The sequence below is a fragment of the Lutra lutra genome, chromosome 13 (assembly GCF_902655055.1).
Source record: "Lutra lutra chromosome 13, mLutLut1.2, whole genome shotgun sequence".
Lineage (NCBI taxonomy): Eukaryota > Metazoa > Chordata > Mammalia > Carnivora > Mustelidae > Lutra > Lutra lutra.
Genome location: NC_062290.1, coordinates 94,503,491 through 94,522,175, shown reverse-complemented (window position 1 = coordinate 94,522,175; position 18,685 = coordinate 94,503,491). Strand labels below are relative to the sequence as shown.

At 61.8% G+C, this 18,685-nt stretch overlaps 1 protein-coding gene across 1 annotated transcript; it reads right to left on the bottom strand.

Annotated features, from left to right (window-relative positions):
* Positions 1–5,044: 5,044 nt before the first annotated feature.
* MYMK (myomaker, myoblast fusion factor) lies at positions 5,045–14,589 on the bottom strand. Its single transcript, XM_047700789.1, has 5 exons — positions 14,427–14,589; positions 10,084–10,198; positions 9,160–9,308; positions 6,396–6,512; positions 5,045–5,923 (listed from the first exon to the last, which is right to left on the bottom strand). The coding sequence occupies exons 1-5, from the start codon at positions 14,559–14,561 to the stop codon at positions 5,774–5,776; spliced, it is 666 nt and encodes a 221-aa protein (XP_047556745.1). The 5' UTR covers positions 14,562–14,589; the 3' UTR covers positions 5,045–5,773.
* Positions 14,590–18,685: the final 4,096 nt, after the last annotated feature.

Below are 18,685 nucleotides of genomic sequence, written 5' to 3'. Positions count from 1 at the left end.
AGATCTAGGCTCTTGCTGGCCTCCTCCTTCCCTGGAGCCTTTTGGCGGGAGAGCCCAGCCTGCCCAGCCCGCCCTGAGCTTGGGGTGGTTGCAGCCGTCGGCTGGCTGCCTCCCGGGTGGGGGGTCTCAGTCTCCCCGGCCGAGGGCCCCCTGGAGGGCTCCTCTGAGGTGCACAGGGTGGGTGATGGGAGCTCATGCGTCTACTCATCCCCAACGGCAGCTTGACTTTGTTGCCGGTTGCCGGTCACATTGCGGGTCCCGTGTGCCTCCGCCAGCCTTCCCCGAGCCAGGATGGGGTTTCGGGCAGCGGGGGGTCGTGGGAGGAGGGGCCAGCCCACCCACTGCCCTGCGGGACGGTCCCAACAGGATAAGCAAAGGGCTCTCCTTCTGGAGGTGTCGGGGGCTGGAGGGTGACCAGGGTCACATGGCCTGGGGAGTGAGCACTGCAGAGCCATTTCCTTTCCAACACTTGGCCCCTCCATTGCGTTCCTGGCGCGCAGGTCGGCAAGGGGTCAAGGCCAAGGCTTCTGAGGTTACTGGCGAGCCATTTATCCCATGTGGGCTCTTCAAGGAGCCGTGAGTCTGCCCTGCCAAGACATGGAAAAACCCACCCATTCCTTTGTTAAGAAATGTGTGTTAACTGTGCGCGGGGAGTGGCCGACATCCTCCTTCGACCCACCGATGGGACCTGCTCTGTAGAGCCTTCCCCGACCCCTGTCCCCTCACTCACCTCTGTCTCCACTGCCCCACTAGCGGGTGTGAGGTGGGAAGGCAGAGCCCGGGGGTGGCTCCCGGGGAAAGTGGGGTGCTCCCTGTGAGGCCCCTAGGCTCGGACAGCTGCTCGCGTGGGTGACCACTGTGGGCACCCATCCCATGGCCCTTTCTCGTGCAAGGCTGCACCCCAAGGCCAGCACACACCTGCTCTGATGTCCTGTTCATGTGCTCAGGTGACCGCACCCCCCACCCCGACCTGGAGAGAGGGCAGGAGGGCAGCCCAGGAGTGTGGCCTCCTCCCCCCTCCACCTTTGGACCCTGAGCATGCCAGGCGACACCCATCTAGCTCCCTCTGGCCCGGATCACAAGCCAGAGTTGGAAGCAGGGAGAGCCCAGCCGAGGAACCCTTCCCTCCGTCAGGGCAGCCGTGGTTCTCTCGTGGCTCTGATGGGAAGGAGGCAGGAGGTTGGGGGAGGTTCGGGGCACAGAAGACGGGCGGACTCGGAGCTGTGGCACGGTGAAGCTGTCATGGACGAGGCTCAGGGCCAGGCATCTGCAGGCTCCCACGGCTCAGGCCACTTTGCTTTTTTTGGTTTCAGATTCAAACCTGCCTCTTCCAGGCAGCCTTCCTTGCTTACTTCCTTGATCCATAACAAACACTTGTTTCCTTGGCAAATGGAGGCATTTGGTGCCATATCTGGGGTGAATGTCTCTTGGTGATAAGGACCCCTTTGCTTGTTTGCCCTACACTCTTGCTTGTCCATGACCACTGGTAATGGAAATAACAATGCCATTTCTTAAAATGCCATTTATACAATACTGTGCTAAGTGCTTTGCACTCAGTGACCTCATTCAATCTTGGCAACGACCATGCGGGGTGGGGTGGGCACTGCTACAGAGGAAGCCGCTGAGGCCGAGGGAGCCCGGAGGGGGCCGGGAGCCTGCACACGGTCACGGAGGGAGAGGTCCTTCCTCATGTCTGCACCTGACCTCCCAGCCCAGCCTCCTGCTTCCCTTTTTGCCTGTTTTACTTTCCCAAGACCAGTCTAGCCAGCCCTTGACTCCGTTTACCCCATGGGCCGGAGTGGGCCTGCAGGCAAGGCTGCTGTCCCTGGTCAAAGGTGAGGAAACCCGGTGTGGAGATGGGCCGACAGGGGCCGCAGGCCCCGTGCCTGGAGGGGCGTCCGTGATGGCACATGCCCGGCGTGGCCGCTAAGCAGCTCGCTTTCTTAAGCGGCTGACCGGCTCCCCGGTTACGCCCTGGGCCTTCCGCCGACTCTGCAGAATCGGTCTTGCCCACATACCTGGCGCTCCTCCCTGCAGCTCCCGGTTGCCTTCCTGCGGGTCCTGGGCCAAGCCCCTGCGGCCGAGCCCATGGCGGATTCCGGCTTTCGCTGACTAGAGCTCAGCCCCGCCGGCGGCCCCAGGAGGTAGATGGGGAGCTGTAAAGCCTCTTTAAAAGGGGCAATAAAAGTTTTGGGTTTCAGATGGTCTTACTGAAGAAGCGAGGAACAGAGACAGGAAATGTCGGTAGCAGCGGACAAAGGCCAGAGCGCACAGACTGTCCTCCTTCCCAGCCAGCACACAGGCCGCTGGCTCCTCCCGGCCCCCAGCCCTCGCCGGGCTCTCAGCTCCCGGGGAGATGCGGGGGCCCCCACAATACACTGTTTTGTCTGCGAGGTTGTAAGTGTTTATAACACTTCTCCGTTCGCCGTGGAGGAGGCGGGCCACGCCCCCTCCAGCTGAGCCCTGCACGCGAGTGTGTGTGTGTGTGTGCGCGCGCGCGACGTGTGTGCACGGGAGGTGGTGTGTGCCTGGGCCCGGGGCACACGAAGGCTCCGGCAGGGCCATCCATCGGCTGCGTCCCCTCTGTGCTCCGCAGGGTCTGGAGCCTGGGGCTGGCCCCAGAGAGGCCCGTGTCTCCTGCGGCCCCCAGGTTCAGCGGCATCCAGCAGTGGGAGGACACCGCCCTGCTCCTGCGTCCCGCACGCCCCAGCTCCTCTGCCCACGTCACTTGGTGTCACTGAGGAGCCCCAAACCACACATCCAGGGAGCTGCCCTGCTGCTTTAGTTCCTGGTGGGCGTGCCATCCCGAGCCATAGCCGCGGGCCGTAGCCGCGGGGAGAGGGTTGTCCCATGAAATACAGGGCACCGTGTCAAAGTCGAATTTCAGGTCAACAGTGAGTCTTGGTTTAGTGTGAGCACGTCACGTGTAAACACGTCCCAAATACCCCATGAGATTTACGCAGGCGAAATCATTACTTTTTATCAGAAATTCATGCATAACCAGGTGTCCGGGGACCCTACATCACGGCCCCTGCATCAGTTTGAACTTAAATCAATGAAAATGAACTGGTACTTAGCTCCTCTGTAGCTCCAGCCGCGCGGGGGGAGGGGCAGCAAGCAGCGGGCGAGCCTGGTGGCACCAAGCATTTCTCGGTCTTCCAGCTCGGTCTACTGCCCCGGCGCTCCGGGTTAGCCAGCGGCTAACCTCTAGGACTCCATGTTCGCCCCCCGCTGGAGGCAGACTCAGGGCTTCTGGCTCCCTAATCCCTCATCAGGGCCGGGTGGGTGGTGAGTCCTGTCCAGAGCCCCCGGGGGTCTGGGAGGGCCTCGGAAGTCCTTGCTGGCTCCAGGTGCCATGACTGTCCGGTTCTAAGGCCTGAAGACCCTGGGCTGGGAGGCACTGTTTGATCTGAAGACTGTGACCTTCTTCCTTGTTAGTCTTGAGGTGAAGGGGCGGCCATTCTGGGTGGCCTCCTCCCTTTTGTCCCCCTCCCGGGCACTCATGCCCTGGTCCTTCTAGAGCCACCAAGATGTCAACGTGAGCCTTTGAGCTGGAGGAAGATGCCACTAGGAGGGGGAGTGAGACCGTGGGGACAGCCACCTCCGCAGCCAGGGTCCGAAGGCCAGGGCCAGCCACTGACACCCCGGCCCTCAGTGTCCTCATCAGCACGGTGGGGTCTCCATGGCGCTGAGCCTGCTTGGAGTGGCACAGCAGGCCTAGAGCCCACGAGGCGGATGGGGCTGAGGGCTGGAGCGCGCCTCCTAATTGTCCATGACTTACAGACTTGGCCGGGCTCCCGGACAGCCTCATAAATCAGCGCGGCCACAGTGAGTAGCCTGTTCGTGTGGGCCTTACGCGCTTGGCAGGCCCCTCGCCTCCTCCCTGCTTGGGAGCACGCCGCTGCCTCCCATTTTCCATGGGCCGCCGCAGACCCGGGAGCTGGGGTGTGCTTGTGGGGTGTGGGGGGTGCTGGGGGGATGGCGGAGGGCTGGGGAGGGAAACCACCACCTTGGGGACGCCCGCTTCCAGACTGCTCCCCCAGGCCCCTGGCATGGCCCCCAGCACCTTCCCTTCCCCTGCCAGGTGTTTCCCCTCGTGGAGCCAGGAGACGGGCCTGGTGGGAAGTCACTGTTTGCGGGGCGCTCTGTCTCTTCCTGGGGCGAGCACACGCATGTGGCCTGTACGTGTGTCTACAGTACATGTGAGTGTGCCCACACCCCCCACCAGATGACAAGCCACTGGAAGCAGCATCTGGCCATCATGGCGCTGGGGAAGGCGGGGATACGTCTGTCTGGGTGGACGGCACCAGAGCACGGAGACTCAGTTTCCTCATCTGGGAAGTGGAGCTGTGACGCATCCCTGCTGCCCGGGATCCGGCCGGGACTCAGATCCAGCTCGAAGAGCTGAGCGGCTGCTCTGTCGTCACTGGGCTCCAGCGACAGAAAGGGGCTGAGCCGGCATGAGGCCATGGGCGTCCAGTCCCCCACGTGCCGGACCTCTGGATTGTCAGGGAGGCTGACAGACAGTGGGGCCAGGCTGAGGGGTCAGCCTTGTCCCCAGCTCTCTCCTGGCCCCCGGAGGTGAGCAAGAGGTGACTTTAGGACAAGTTACGGGCCGCCCTCTGCCGTGGGAGTGGGCGCGCCCCTTCTGGAAATACAAACAGGCCCCAGACAGGTGTAGGTAACTTCCTGCCTGACAGATGTGCCCACATCATTTGGGAAGCTGGGGCTGCTGGGGAGGCTCAGGTTTGTGAGGTGATGTCTGGGAGGCCTGCTCCCGCCACCCCCGGGCCTCAGTGCAGACAGGCTCTGGGCCGGGGCTCGCTGGCCTCCCACTGCCAGCCGGCCCTGGGTGTCCAGCTGTGGGCCGCTGGCCTCCACTCAGGTTTCCCTGCGCCCGGACCCCCTCCCCACACTGGCTCTGAGCCCGGGCGGAGTGCTGGGAGTGCTGGGAGTGCTCCGAGGACCTACACAGGTGCTCAGGCCTGCCCGTGGGGTGGATCCCGAGTCAGGTGGCGGGCATGGCTCTGGGACCGGTGGACTGGGCTTGGGGCCCAGCTCTGCCCTTACTGGCTTGGGGCCTCAAGCCCACAATTTCCTCTGAGCCTCAGGCTTCTGTCTTTAGAGTGGAATGACTGTGCTTTACTGCAGACTTGTCTGATGGATTAGATCAAGGGCTGAGTACACAGCTTTGGGAACCCAGTAAGGCCAAGGCATTGGGGAGTTTCATAGGGGTCTCCGTTCCTGAAATGGCTTGATTCAGGGACCTGGCTGGAGGGCTGGCCACATGGGCCTGGGCCAGGGACAGAGCTGCCCCTCTTCTGGCCTCAGGAATCCCGACCGGGTGTGTTCGGAGCCGGAGGGCACAGGACATAAGTGGGGACGCTAGTTTCCAAGAGAAAACTGATGCTGCGAGTAGGGGCGCAGCCGGGGCTGGGCCGGAGCTTCTGGGTAACGAGGGGAGGGCCGATGAGGGGGACACACAGGTTCCAGGCTTCTGTAGACACACCTGTTGGCCATGACTGTGGAGAAGCAGGAGGAGGAGGAGGAGGGTGGGGGAGGAGGGAGGAAGGTCTTTTCTTTCCAGCATGATGTTTGGCCAAAGTGGAAACCTAGTACCTGGGGTCTCCAGGAGCACTCAGGGTGGTCCCCAAATCCCTGGGGACCTCTCAGGCTCAGAGGAGAGACGTTTCTCCTGGGCGCTCCTGGGGCGTGAGATGAGGGGGAGGGCAGGGGCTTGTGGGGGAGACGGGGACAGGGGCAGGTGGCAATGTCAGATACAAGCACAGCAAAGGGTAGAGCAGTCCAGCTTGGCGGGGGGCCCTGCACTTCCGGCCTTCTTATTGACCTTGGGTAGCAGGAGGACAAAGGACATGGCCAGGGCACAGTGGTAGAAGCTGTGAACATAGGTGTAATCCCAGTCCTGCAGGGGCGGGAAGGGGGGGATTGGTCTGTGGCCCCAGGCTCCCCCCAACCCTCTGTGCCTCTGCTCACATGCCTGATGTGCCGGGGCACCTGCCGGTCACCCCCCCGCCCCACATCTGGCCAAGTACCCTCCTCTAAGGGGCCTCTCCTCAGCGTCCAGCCCATGGGCAGTTTTTCCTGACCTCAGCCCCCTGGAGTGCTGAAGGTGGAGAGTGGAAGTTCGGCTGCTGGGCCTTTGACAATGAGGCTGGGCTCCCCCCCCCGCCCCGCTTCCTGTAGGTGCGCGCTCCAGCCCCAGGCCCCATCCTGGCTGGGTGCCTTGTCTCAGATCCCCACAGACAGAGAGAGCTGGGGTGCTGGGGACGGGCGATGCTGTGGTGGGAGGGAGACCTCCCTCCACCCACCAGGAGGGACAGAGAAGGCAGCAAGGGGACGCTGTGGAAGCCCCCGAGGAACCCCGGTCCCCGTACCTCGAAGAAGAAGCGCAGCATGAGAGCCAGTGCCCCGAAGCAGAGGCCGGGGCCGATCTGCTGGGTGTAGACACTCTTGTCGGGGTACAGACCCTTCTTCTCCTTCATCTGTTGCAGCTGTGGGGAGAGTGGACGGGCAGAGAGGTCCCATGGCAGGGAGGCCGTTCAGAGAGCTGGCCCCAGGCACCCACGCGTCCCTTGGCTACCCTCGGGTGGGGGATGGGGCTCAGGGAGGTGCCCTGCATGCCTGGTCCCGTGGTGGCAGGCCGCAAGAGAGCCCCATCCTGGATGGCTTGGTTGGGAACCCCTGGACCAGTTTGCCCAGCGAGGACCGCCCCCCATCCCTGCCTGCCTCTTTGGGCTAACAAGATAACCCTTGCACACGCACCCCTGCTGAGCAGCAGGGACCCCCAGGGGACCAGACTCAGCGAGGGGGTGTTAGAGGGCTTGCCCCGCCCACCATGTGGCCCACGGGGATGCCCGTGTTGTGGTCCAACAAACCCTTCGGTGGCTCGTGGATCAGGACCCACGTCGTGCTCCTGGGATAAGCCGACCGGCATGGGACTCTCTGCTTGCCCAGATGTGCACGTTAGTGGGAGGTGTGAGCTGGCACTGACTCGTACAAAGATGGGTTCACGTACATTGACAACGTGCGGAAAACGTGGGACCGCATCCTGCACCTTCCCACCCCTGGGGCCAAGGTGTCTCAGAGTGCCGCTGTTTGGGATCTCAGCACAATGCACACCGTGGATCGTGGACCCCTCCCCAGCAGGGCTGGGGCCCCCACAACCACACACACCTGCTGGGTGGGAGCCCTGTGCCAGTTGGGGCGGGCTGGCCCACCAGAGTCTGGGGTGCGGTTTTCTGGAATTTGCCATTGCTGATAAAACATCAGGCCCCGCGGGGGCACAGATGGCAGGTGGGCGCGGTTTGGGGTCTGGGTGTGGTTGGCCACGGCCCTGCGCCTGCCCAGGGTCACGTCCTAGACTGGCCAGGCCCTGCCCCGCGGTCCCCACACCCGCCTCTCTCTGCTTCCCCTCCCTGAGGGCTGCTGTTCCCAACTCAGGCTCAAGAAGGGACGAGCCTCTGGGAGAAAAATCCACCCTCATTCCAGGGAGAAACTGCCCTTGAAAATCCAAAATAAACTCCACGTTAAATGGTCTGAAAAACACAAGTTGAGCCCCAGATGTAGGGAGCCAGGCAGACCTCTTGGTTCCCATGATTGGATCCACAGCCCGAGGGCCGTGGAAGTCGCTGTGGCGCTTTCCACGGAAACTGGCGAGTGGCTTCCATTCTGGCTAATTACAGTCAAACACGGATCCAGGCCTGCCAAGTTCTGCGGGAGGAACAGGCTCCCAGGGCAGCCTGGCCCACTTCCTGCTGGGGAGTGAGCCTGCACTGTCGCCCCCCGGGCTCTGTTTATGCATTCCGGCGCGTTCATTAACACGGTCCCCCCGGACACGGCAGGCCCAACAGGCCTCGCTGCTCTCACAGGCCTCCAGGGTCTTTTGTGTCAGCCTTCGCCCTTGGGGAGGCTGGAGGGGGAGAGAGGCTCCTTCCTTTCTCTTGGAAAGTCAAGGCCCGACTTCACCCGGCGCCGCGTGACTTCTTGTCGCTCGCTGACCTCTCTGAGCCCTACTTCCTTCATTAACCGAACGGCAGGACAAGCCCTCTACTCCCTGCTGTGGGAGGAGCAGGACTTTATTTTCCCTCCCGCAGCTGTAAAATGGGTTGACGGACACCTTCTGCGCCACCTGCCCAGCCTGAGCCCTGTTCCCAGAGAACTGTCCTCCCGCTCCCTAGGTGGCCTGAAGCCCCTTCACCCCATCCCCTGAGGCCCTGCCATCTGGGCCTTAATTTTGGGTCCTTGAGTGGGTGTGTGCCAGCACATGGAGTTGGGACACCCCGAGATTCCAGGTGGAGCTCCAAAGGGGCAAAAATGTGGCAGAGGGAGGAGGTCACCTCGGGGCCTGCGCTGCTGCATGGCTGGAGAGTGGGTCCAGCCTCAGGCCTGTCAGCAGGCCGGGCCTGTGTTCTGGTCCCTGCAGGGTTCAGCTCCTTCCCTTCTGGGGTCCCAGGAAGTGCCTCTGGGTCCACTCTGCTCTGGCATCCCTTGTCAGCTCGGGAAGCATGAGCGGCTTCCAGGCCTCGCAGCCAGGAGGGCCTTGGTACAAGAGAGCTGTGGGGAGGCCTGGGGACAGTGCGTCAGGACCCCCAGGGGACCCAGTGAAGACATGTCAGCGTTCCAAAGTCTGGCTCAGGCTGCTTCAACGCTTAGGGGCTGTTCCAACTTCCTGTCCACTACACACCACAGCCTCCCTCCTCAAGGCTCTCCGCCTCCGTGAAGTCCTCCTAGAATAATCCAGGCTTTCGCAACTCTAAAGCAGTCATTCTCTGCAAAGAGTAATAATGATAGTGGTTGTTGCTCCCACGTGTCGAGCATGTTAGAAGCCAAGTTCTATGCCAACACTTTTAGATACATTAACTCAACTTCTTTGAACCAAACCTATGAAGCAGGTACTGAACTGTTCCCGTAACAGCCAGTTTCCAGACATGGAAACCGAGGCAGAGAAGTGGAGTCACTTGGGTTAGATCCAGAGCTAGTGGGTACGGACGATACAGACGGTCCGTGTGGCCAGGGGCCTGGTGTTCCTCGTCTCTGTGCTCTAGCGGAAGCCCTGAGACGGGAGATAAACGGAGACCCCGAGGTGGAGGTGTCATGGGGGCGGGCGTCCCCGTCCTCTGAGGTTCGCATGGTACGCACCCACTTTGTGGCAATGATGAGGACAGCCGTGCCGATGGGGCCCGAGTACACCCCATAGCCCCAGCGGTCATGGTAGATCCGCACCGCGATGGTCAGGACACCAAACATCACGAAGGTCGACCTCTTAGGTTCGTCAAAGTCGGCCAGCGCTGGAGGTGGGGGAGGAACGGGAGGGGTGAGCAGCCCCTCTGCTCCTCCCGGCCACTGCTCCCCCAGACGCATCCCTTAGGCGCCACAGCCAGAGAGACCCCCCGGGCCCAGCCCAGTCACCCGGGGGTCTGACCGGCTGGGTCTAAGGTACAGAGGTGGACAGAGCTGCGTGGGGGTCACGGGCAGGGCATTGCACACCTGCCCCTGAGAGCCCCAGGAGTGAAGACAGAGACATGCAGGTAAGAGACAGGAAAGGTGTGAGTCCTTCACGGAAGCTGGGCAAATACCAGGGAGCCCGTGCGATGGGGCCCGTGTGTCCTGACGTCGCCTCCAGACGGCGCTAAGTGAGAAGAAAGTTGCAGAAACTACGCTTTTGAGCAATTCCATCCTCGAAAAGCCTGAGCTGACAGTGGTGGGCACGGCGGCTGGTAAGGGCCTCAAGAAATGCCTTGGGGGCAAACCCTGGTGTGCAACAGCGGTCTCCTGGGCGGGGGGAGCTGGAAGCCCATCCACGGGTTCCAGGCACGGCTCCGCCACGTGAGGAGCTCCGAACAAGCCCTCGTTCACGTGGGAATTGAGCAGGAAGCAAGGATGGGAATCAGGGCGTTTAAGGACGGTGCGTCCCGTCTCATCGATTAAACCGGGCTTCGAACCCCAGGAGAGGGGAGAGACGCTCCCTGTGGGGCGGGGCAGAGTCAGCGGGCTTGGCTATTTCTGGGAGCGGCAGGTGGATGGTGGGGTGGGGACACTGGGCGACAGGGCGCGGCCACTCACCCATCAGCGAGACCCACATGCTCAGTGCTGTCCCGTAGACGCTGAAGTACTCCAGGACGTCATGACGCATGAAGCAGACAACCGACAGGCCGGGCCCGTCGCAGGCGTGGTACAGCTGCTGGGAAACCGCGGCGGTCAGAGGCCGGAGGGGACGGCACAGGCCCCAGCTGTGCCCGGCCCCCGCCACTCCCCACCAGCCAGGCCACTCACTAGACGCGAGACTCAGGCAAGTCATTTCGTGCCTCAGTTTCCCCACCTGAAAAATGGAGGTGCCGCCAACCACTCCCCTCATGGTGTCTTGTGGGGATTCGAAAAAACGTTCCCGTGAGGGGCCGGGAGCCTTGGATGTGCTCAGAGCCCGGCTGGGTCTCTCCGGTGTGTGTATGACATGACCACACGGAGTCCAGGCATCACTCCGTGAAGCCCACCGGGGCGGGGCCCCGAAGACTCGCCCTGCACATTCCTTCAGCACCTGAGTTTACCCAGAGCAGGTGTGTGTGCGTTCCCTCAGCATCTTTGGGTATGAGGCTGCGGCCTAGTTCTTGGATGCCGGTCAGCCCTACAGGGGCCTGGGAGGGCCTTCTCCTGTCGTGAGTGGGCTATCCCAGCGGGGAAGTCCTCAGATGTGAGTGGGCACCAGAACCCTGCGGGGGGAGGGGCTGGTGAGGACTCGCGCTGCTCCCCCCGCAGGGCTGGGTGGTGTCCGAGGTTTGCACTGTTAGGAGTCTCTTGGGGTGCTGACAGCCACCCTTGTGGAGCCCACTTTGGGAACCTCCGGCCTGTCATTGTTTAGTTCCAGTTTCCTTAAGGTCCTGGGAGACTGCGGAGACCCCCATGTTGAACACAGCATGGCACGTTCCCCGTCTCTCTCCTGTAGTCTCCCCAACACCCTATTTAATAGCAATTAAAAAAATATTATATTTATTTATTTGACAGAGAGAGAACATGAGTAGGGGGAGAAGGAGAGGGAGAAGCAGGCTCCCCATGGAGCAGGGAGCCCGACATGGGACTCGATCCCAGGGCCCTGGGATCGTGACCTGAGCCAAAGGCAGACGCTTAACTGACTGAGCCACCCAGGAGCCCTTTAATAGCAATTTTTAAGACAGAATACCTCTGTGGAGTATTCTCAAAGCAGTCAACTGAATTCTTACAGAAAACAACAACTCTCTCCTTTTGCCTACACCTTTCATCACTTTAAGTGATATTTAATTATGTGATGTAATTATTCTGACAAGTCCCAGGGGTGTAAACGAGTTTGGGAACCAGCACAATCAACTCTTGGTGAGCCCAGCTCAGCAGGAGGGAGGAGGCATCCAGGAGATCAGCCCAAGTCTGGAGGCCCAGGGATGTTACGGGGAGCAGGAGCCCTGGATCACCGGGTGAGTCAAGCAATTCGGCTTGACTTAGAGCTCCTGTTGGTTACAGTCATAGGTGACCGAAAGCAAGCGTGCACCCAGGAGGCATGAATAGAGGTATAGTGTCCAGAACAAGGGAGGTGACAGTCCTACTTCTCTGCACCCTGGTCAGACCCATCAAGAGAACAGGGTTGAACTTTGTATGCTGCACCCTTGGAGGTGACACAGGGAGAGAGGATGGAGGAAAGCAACTAGGCTGTGGACATGACTGTCCAGCTGGGGAAATATAAGCTTCAGGTAGGGCCTGATCAAGATGCTCAGACCTTGGGGATAGGGCAAGGAGAAGGACTCTTGATGCGCACGGTTCTGGCAGGCAGAGCTAGGCCCTGTGAGTGACATGGCTATTCTCCTGCTACTTCTGGAACTACATCCCTCCCCACACTGCCCATCCCCGTCATCTGGAGCTTCTGCTCCCTGCCTCTCCTTTGTGGGACAGATCACCGTGTATGATCATAGACTGTGAGATGCTTGGGAGTGTCCTCCTCGGCCCCGTGAAGGGCAGGAGAGCTCTGTCTCAGCCTGGCCAGGCAAACCCAGGGTCAGGGAGGCAGGCTTTGGAGTGGTTGGGAGGAGAGCTGACCCAGGAGGCGTCTCCCCCAAGGCCCTTGGTTCGTCTCGATCAGACAGGTGGGGAAGGGGAGACTCAGAGCAGTGCCACCTGCCAAGGGGGCCGGGCAGAGCAGTGACTGGCATCCGGCCTCCCTGCCTGTGAAGCCTGCCTCTCTCGACGCAGGGGCGCACTTGGCCCGTGAGGGGGCTAGCAGGGGTGGAGTGCGCCAGGGGTCTGCTGGGAGATAGCACAGCCTCCAGAGGCCCACCTAAAGGATCCCCGCTTTGTGAGCTTAGGCGGATGGCGGCAGCTTGGGGCCTCCTCTGTCGAGGGATGAGAATACCCTCTCTCTGGGGCGGGCCAGGGGACTCTGTGTGACGGGGCAGATGCACAGTGTTGGACACAGAAGTAGCGACTGTGGCAGGAGGATTCTGGCCAGAACACGGAAGAAGCCACATTGGAGGCAGAAGAGGCAATGGTGTTGCTTGGGGCTCTGGGAGAAAGGGGCTGAGTGGGGCTTTGAGGTGGGAGGACATTTGTCACAGGAGGCAGCTGCTTCTGCCACTCTGGGCGGGCTAGGGCGGGACAGGGTGGGCCTCTTAGGTCAGTCTGGAGGCAGCTGGGGGCCAGCCCAGCCCGGCGGGGAGGGGTGGCCTGGCATGTCTGTGGTTTCCGGAGCTGGGTCTAACATAGACCTGGGAACAAGACCCTCAGCTCCTCGCCCCGGCCCTAAGCCCCTTGGACCTGCAGAGAAGTCCCAGGTCCACTCTGTGTCTGGGTTTCTCATCTGTCAAATTGACTTCCTGGAACTCACCCAAGCAGGGCTCCCTTGTGGAGCTGACGAAATGCATTGGACAAGATGCCTTGAATGAGCCGAGAGCCCCAGAGCGCATCTGTGACACTCAGTTTCTTCATCTGTCCAATGGGCTGGTCACAATCCCAGGCTCACGGGGAGCTGAGAGGACTACATGAGACAGTGCATCCACAGCATGGGCATGGCCCAGAGCCTGGACACTGGCCCACAGCCAGAACTACCACGCCCAAGATCTCTCCCATCCAGGTGTGGAGACAGAAACACTAGGCAACCCCCAGTCCCAGGTCCCTGCTGCCTAAGGGAGCACCAGCCCATGTGCACACAACCTCTCCCATGACAGGTGCACGTGTGTCTGCAAACACGTGCGTGTGTTCACAGACCTACCTGCCCAGGGCTGCCCCAAGGACCCCGACACTCGCCCACAGAGGCCTGGCTGCTGGAGCAAGGCCAGCCGGCGGTGGGAGCCGTGCGAGTTTTCACATGTCTGGCGCTGCCACAAGGCGGTGGCTGGGGACACTCGTCTCCCCGGTGCCAGCTTTTGCAGGGAGCCCGGCTGCGGAGAAGGCGAGTCTGATGGGAGCTGGTGCGGCAGACCGTGGCGGGGGAGGACTCAGAGGGACACAGGTCGGCCCTGAGAGACAGATCGGTGATGGGTAGAGGGAAGGGTCATTGATTAGGTAGGTCGAGCGATGATGGATTAGAGAGAGAGAGGTATGTAGGTAGGAAGGTAGGACCCACAGACAGACAGAAGCTTCAGGACGGGAGATAGAGCCACAGAGACACGTGGAGGGCCAGGGGGACAAAGCCAGACGGGGAAAGACCAGGAGGTTTGGGACGAGAGCAAGTTCTATGGAGACAGAGCTCCAGAAATCAAGAGGGACCCAGACACAGACATTTAAAAAGGGAAAAAAGCAAACGTGGAGAAAACCAATAGGAAAAATGCAGAGGGAGAGCGTGCTGCTGGGAGGGAGGGAGGGGAGAGACAGACAGTCATCAGGCCTGTGCATGGAGGAAGAAGGACTCAGAGGGAGACATGGGCCTCTGAGAAGGACAGACAAGCAGACGTGAGCAGGCCCTCCTGAACCAGGGCCAGCTCCGGAATTCTGGAATCAGAATCACCCAGGCCCTCCACATTCCCTAAACTCCACTAACCCCCTCCCAGGCCTGGCTCAGCCCCTTCCTTCCTGCTCCGCTGCCCTGTACTTGTAGCTGGGAGAGTGGCCGGAGCGGGGGTGGGGTCAGGGGGAAGTGGGTGGCCTGGGGTGGTCTGTCGGCGGCAAAAGGAGGGTCACCCCAGAAGACTCGAAGGGCTCGTCCTGGACCAACCCACGCTGACCCACTGCGGGCTTGGTCTTGTGCACACCAATCCTAGGGTGACTTCCTGACCCAGACGGGGAAACTGAGGTCCAGAGAGGAGGAGGGGGGCCCCCAACCCTCTCTCCCGGTCTCCAGGCTCTTTCCTTCTCCTCCAAATCACTTTTCTTCCTCCCTGGTGTGGGAAGGTGGTGGAGAGATGGCCCCTTCCCTGTGTCCCTGTGCCTTTGGGCCAGTGGCCCAGACTCACCGCCACAAAGAACATGGTGAAGAGGTAGACCATGGCCTCCATGTGGAACCGCCTCCTGGCAGCGATGCTGACGGCGGGGAGGAAGACCAGGCTGCTGAGGGTCGGCAGGAGAAGTTTCGCCGCGAGTGTCCCCATGGGCCGGGGTGCAGGGGAGGGCGCAGGCCTCCCGGGTCCCCAGGGCGGAGGAAACCAAAGGGCCGAGGCCTGCTCCCTTGAACGGGGGCTCCGAAGGCAGCTGTGGTTTGAACGCCCTGGAGGGAGGCAGGGGCAGGAGTGCACATGTGAGAGCCCACGGACGGGGCCCAACAGCTGAGATGCCATGTGACCAACACTTGTCTCTGATTTTTTTTTTTTTTTTTCTCGAGAGACCAGAGCTGTTGGTTCCAGGAGACCACACTTCTTTTCTTTGAGGCAACAACCTCGGAGTAAAGTGGCCATGAGTAGAACCCTCAGCGTGCAGCCTCTTTCTGTCCTGGCCCTCTCCCCCGGGCCCCAGGGAGCCCAGAGGGAGTGCGCCAGTGGTCTCTGCTGCCGGAGTCCCGTGTCTGCCGGCGGCGGGAGGACAAGGTGTAGGCGATTCTCATCGCCGACCAGCGCGGTGCTTTGCCAGCCCACGCCAGGTCCCGTCTGCTCTTTCCCCAGCCGGGTTTCCTTGACAACTGGACTAATGAGACAGTGTGTTCTCCTCGGTTACGTCGTTTCGCATCTGTAGCAAGTGGCAGGGCCGTCCATCTCTCCTGGGCTCCCAGGCCGAGGCCACAGCTGGCGTGGCAGCCTCCCTCCGCTGGCCTTGGGGACACGCCCTTCCCTTGTTGTAAGAGGTTTTAGGGGCGCTGTCTGCCAGGGTGTCCCCTTGTCCTCTGGCCCGGGAATCACGGCGGTGGTGAGCTACCCAGGCAGACTCTCTCCAGCCTGGTCGCTCGCTTCCTGACTGATCTGCTTTCTGCCCAAGAACCATCTTCAGTTCTACTCTTTCTTCATCCTGATATAATTCACATACGACAAAGTGCCTGGATTGGAAGTACAGTTGGATGAGTTCTGACAAGTGCACATAGCTACGGGACCACCGCGTCTCCCCATCAGCCCAGGGTGACCCCTCACGCCCTTGGCCAGCATAAGCAAGCGCTGCTCTGCCGCACGCCTGACTTGGCCTGTTCCAGAATTCCGCACAAATGGGACCATGTGGTGTGCACTTGGGGTCTGACTTCTGCTCCAGCGACAGAGCGTCCCTAAGAGTCACCCACATCGTGTGAGGCTGTTTCTTTGGTTGCCAGGCGAGTGGGGTTCTACCACGTGGACGGCCACGCTTCTGTTCTCTTGAGAGCTGGACGCCGAGGGCGACCACATAGGGACAGCAGGAACACAAGTGACAGGAGCCCTTTCTGCAACAACGCATTCGGTCACGCCATTTTTCCGCTTCGGTGCCTTTCAAGGTGCCTACCATCCCTGGGGAAGAGTCCAAGGGTCGAGGAGAACACCAGGCCATCCGTGGTCCGGCCCCTTCGGCCCACTGCACACACGGGTCTCCACCACACTCTCAGACCCCGTCTCTCCTCCTACCCCCCCGCCCCACCGCAAGAACATAGTTCCTCCTCCTCCTCTTTCTGGCCATTGACTCGATAGCACCGTCTGTGGGGAGGGCCGTCCCCTGGCCTGGTGCCCAGGCAAACTGAGGTGCTCCTGTGCTGGGCCCGAACCTGGCACACTGTAGGTGTTCGACAAACACTGGCTGAATGAATGACTTTGTTCAAAGAATGAATGAAAGTCCAGGGAGGCCAGGCTCCCACACATTTCAGTCTGGCACTGAGGAGCCCCGTTCCCTCTCCAAATGGGAAAACCAGATCCTGCTCCGCGTGCAGCTCTGGGCAGGGCAGGAGGTGGGCAACCCCATGTGGGCAGTCCCAGAGGCCTGCTCTCCCTGCCCACCTCTTCACCCCTCCAATCCTGCCCGCATCCAGCTCCCAGCCCCCCTCCCAGGAGGAATACAAACCCCGTGGTGTGGAAATGTGAGTAGACGTCAGATGCTCAGAGAACCCTCTGGAGCCACAAACCCCGTGCAGAGGCAGGAAGACATTCCACAGTTGGTTTTGTGCATGAGTGTGTGTGTTTTCTTTGCAGCTGTAAACTCCAGGGCCAGGGCTGTAAGCTTGGGAAAGGGAAAAAGAGAAGGGGGAGGTGTTGGAGGAAGGCAGGGGTGCGGGTTGGTTGGACATGTGTTGCAGTGATTAAAGCAGAAGGGGGCGGAGTGGGGGCTGCCCCAACGTGGGGAGACAGGTGACTGGGCCTGGGGCAGCCTGGGGAGCCGCTGCAGACTGGCCGGAAGTCCCAGGCCAGCGTGGAGGTGGGGACGGCGCGCATGTGGCTCTCTCCGAGACCTGGCCGCCTGGAGATCGACCAGCTGGCTTGGGGGAGGGCGTCCAGCTCTGAACAGGACTGAAATGACCCTCGGCTCTCCCTGCAGCTGGCGAAGCCACGGGCCTGGGGGCCGGGAGAGGGGGAGGCTGAGTGGGAGACCCTGCCGGCCGATTCAAGGGAGCAGAGAAGTGGCGGGGGGGGTGTGCTAGGACAGGGCGGGGCTGGGAGCCCACCCCACCTGGGCCGGATCCACCCACGGGCTGGAGTGACCAATGTGCAGCCTGTCCCCATCCTCCCCACCTTCCTGTGACCTCCACCTGCCGGCCTGCCGTGGCCACCCCTAGCCTGCCACCCCCCAGCCCGCCACCTGCTCTAGTTCTGGCCACACCCGAGCCCACAGGCCGCACACCCTCCTTCTGCCTGGACACTCACTGCTTGTGCTTCCCCCTTTCCTCCTGTAGCCCTCAGCCTCTCCTGACCCCTGCCAGGGGGAGGTCTCTCCCTTCTAACCCCCGCCACACTGTGTGCGTCTGAAGGCCGCTCGCACACACGCAGACATGGATAAAGCCCCGGCTGTGTGTAGGGCCCTGTGCCAAGCACTCTTGCTGCTTTGTCCTGTCGGGCCCCGTCAGCAGCTGGGGGGTGGGGGTGGGGGCCGCCGTCTCTGCTCTCCCCATTTTACGGGGCAGCAGACTGAGGCCCAGAGAGTAGCAGGTTACTGGTGCAGTGCTGGGGGGGTCTCAGGATGGCCTGTCCTCCCCGCCCAGCCGGAGGCGGCATCCCTCCTCTACCCAGCAGATGGCGCTGGCCCCGGAGGGACCCCACAGGAGGGTGATGGGGGGGCAGCCGCAGGGGGAGAGGGAGCCCCCTTCCCTCGCCCCCTCGGGCCGTGGAGCAGGCCGGGTTTTATAGAGGTGCTGAAATGCCTGGAATGCCACCCAGCTCCCGCCTCCCGGACAGCTGTCTGTCTGCCCCGCAGGCCGGAGAGCCAAGCCAGCTGCTGCGCCTGCGTCCTCCAAGTTTTGAATACCCGACCCACGGCTCTCGGTCACCCCAGAGCTCAGCGGCCCTCGTGCCCTGGCTGTCCGTGTAGGGGCCCGCTGGGGCGCCCCTGCACCTGGCCGGAGGGGTCTGGGCTTTGATGCTTTCCCCCTTGTTCCTTGGGGCCCCCCCATTCCCCCTGCCCCCGGACTGCCAGGCAGGGGGTCTGCTCCATGCACTTGTGCGGGTCTGTGGCCGAGCTTGGGGCAGCAATTGAGCCTTGTCTGCAGCTGCCGGCTGAGGAAGCCACCCCCAGCCTCTGAGCGCCAGCCTGGTGAGCCAGGCTGAGGGCTCCATCCCTGCCCCACAGGGTCGCTGGGACGCTGACGAGACTGTGGCACTCTGAGCGGTAGCCCGGCCACCCGTCGGGCCTCGGGGCCGCGTTTCCCGGGAGCTCCCGTGGCGGGCTCACTTCTCAGCCACGCCAGGCTTCTCATGCCACCGTCCTTGTTCCATGTTTGGGTGGAAAGGAGCCTCTTGTGGAACTGAGAATCAGAGAGGCCTACACACTTCCTGGGTGCCCGTACTGGAACTTCAAGCCTCGGCGCGAGCATGCTTAGGGCGTCTGGCCGAGAAAGAAGGACAAGGAAACGAAGAAGCCCGTTTTGGGGTCCAGCTTCCTACCTGCTGACCCCCAGGTGTTGGCAGGAGGATGTTTTCCCTGAATGTCCAGCCCCTGGGCCTGGGGCAGAGAAAGCTGTTGTCTGCCCTGGGCTGGGCAGGAAGCTTAAGACAAGGGACTGGCTGCCGCTGGGGTTGCTCTCTGGGGCCTGGTCCTCTTCTGGGTCTGGCCAGTGACCGCCAAGCTGGCCAGATGACCCCCCTGGCTGAGGTCCCCATGCTTCTGAGCTCTGTGGCAGACG